The sequence below is a fragment of the Mandrillus leucophaeus genome, unplaced genomic scaffold, assembly GCF_000951045.1.
Source record: "Mandrillus leucophaeus isolate KB7577 unplaced genomic scaffold, Mleu.le_1.0 Scaffold129, whole genome shotgun sequence".
NCBI classification, from domain to species: domain Eukaryota; kingdom Metazoa; phylum Chordata; class Mammalia; order Primates; family Cercopithecidae; genus Mandrillus; species Mandrillus leucophaeus.
Window position 1 is genome coordinate 925,273 of NW_012101243.1, and position 1,581 is coordinate 926,853.

General features: G+C 48.2%; 1 protein-coding gene across 2 annotated transcripts in view; it reads right to left on the minus strand.

Annotated features, from left to right (window-relative positions):
• The window catches only part of LOC105533825 (cyclic nucleotide-binding domain-containing protein 2), a 57,614-nt gene extending 56,299 nt beyond the window's left edge, over window positions 1-1,315 (minus strand). For both annotated transcript variants that reach the window (XM_011972372.1, XM_011972371.1), the window contains exon 1: window positions 1,204-1,315. In XM_011972372.1, coding sequence (XP_011827762.1) covers window positions 1,204-1,308 — 105 coding nt within the window. In that variant the 5' untranslated portion in view covers window positions 1,309-1,315. The remainder of the gene's footprint in view (window positions 1-1,203) is intronic.
• Window positions 1,316-1,581: the final 266 nt, after the last annotated feature.

The following is a 1,581-nucleotide window of genomic DNA, read 5'->3' on the forward strand; positions in this document are numbered from 1 at the left end:
AGGGGTGGGGACTGGCTCTAGTCATTCCTGAAACAACAGAAAAATGGGCAGGATCTGTCCAGGTGATTGCTGGGGAAACTCTGAAGCCCTGAGCAACACACCCAGTAGCAACGAAGACACCTCTGGGGAACCAGAACAAGTTAGCAGAAGAAGTTAGCTCAGAAGTTAACTTTTCTGAGCTAAAGAAGGGCACATGATCTACCACTGGGATAAAATACTTTAAATTGGGACCTTTTAGAAAATCTAGAAACATGATCACCAGGCCGGGCGCGGTGGCTCACGCCTGTAATCCCAGCACTTTGGGAGGTCGAGGCGGGCGGATCATGAGGTCAGGAGATCGAGACCATCCTGGCAAACAAGGTGGAAACCCTGTCTCTACTAAAAATACAAAAAATTAGCCGGGTGCGGTGGCGGGCGCCTGTAGTCCCAGCTACTAGGGAGGCTGAGGCAGGAGCATGGCGTGAACCCGGGAGATGGATCTTGCAGTGAGCCAAGATGCACCACTGCACTCCAGCCTGGGTGACGGAGCAAGACTCTGTCTCAAAAAAAGAAAAGAAACATGGTCACCACAGTGAACAAGGCCCTGAAAATGCCCCCTGCGCCGAAGTAGGGGTGTAGGAAAGAAAGTAGAGACACGAACAAAGTCAGCATGTGGGCGTTCAGAAAACCCTGGTTATCGTGACTCTTGGATTGCTTCTGGCTCTTTTGATCACTGTTGAAATGGAGACCACTTCTCCACTCCCAAGGTTTCTTTCCACATGGAGGGAGGTGTATTAGTAGAACTCTACTGGCCTCTCTCCTTCTACACTGAGGAGTGACTTAAACTCTTTGATGAATCTGGAAAGAGAAAAACTAGGCATGATTGCTCCTTCCCTCTGAGCCCATATTTTGCTCCACCTTTCCCTGCCATGAGTTTCGGCAGCAGGCCTGCTGTTGCAGTGGAGACTGCCTTGGTCCAGCATTGCCTGTGGCTAGGCATGTAAGGCTATCTAAATCTGGGGTTCAGTATTAGGTAAACCTCTTGGTTGATGATATAAGTCACCCTCTCCAACAGAAGTCTGGTCATTAATAAAAGTGACCATTGGGTCTCTCATCTGCTTTTCCTTTTGTCTTCTTTCTCAGTTCTGAGCTTGGGCCAGGAAGTGGGTTGCAATTTATTGCCCTCTTTAAGCCGTCATAATCCTGCTGAGCCCAGCTGCTTACATCCCAGAAGGAGAAGATAGGGTGCTTCCAGTGAGCACTCTCAATGATTTGATATTCCCGGAATCCCCTGAGGCCTTGGCGGAACATTTTACACACTCGGATCATTACGATGATATCCGTGGCAAACTGGTACAGTCCCTATGGAAACAAAGCAAACAAGATCAATAGAAACAATCTGTTCTCAACAGTCAACAGCAGGCTGGATGGCACTGAACAAGGTAAAATTCACCAGGATTAAATGCAGTAGTGTACTGGAGTGATGGTTACATTTTCAGGAAGTTTGCAAGCCCTCTGAAATTAAGTTGGTAGCTTGAAACTGGCCACAGTAGGAGTACTTATGCCACAGAAATTGGCAGCTACTAGTCACGGCATCTCCTC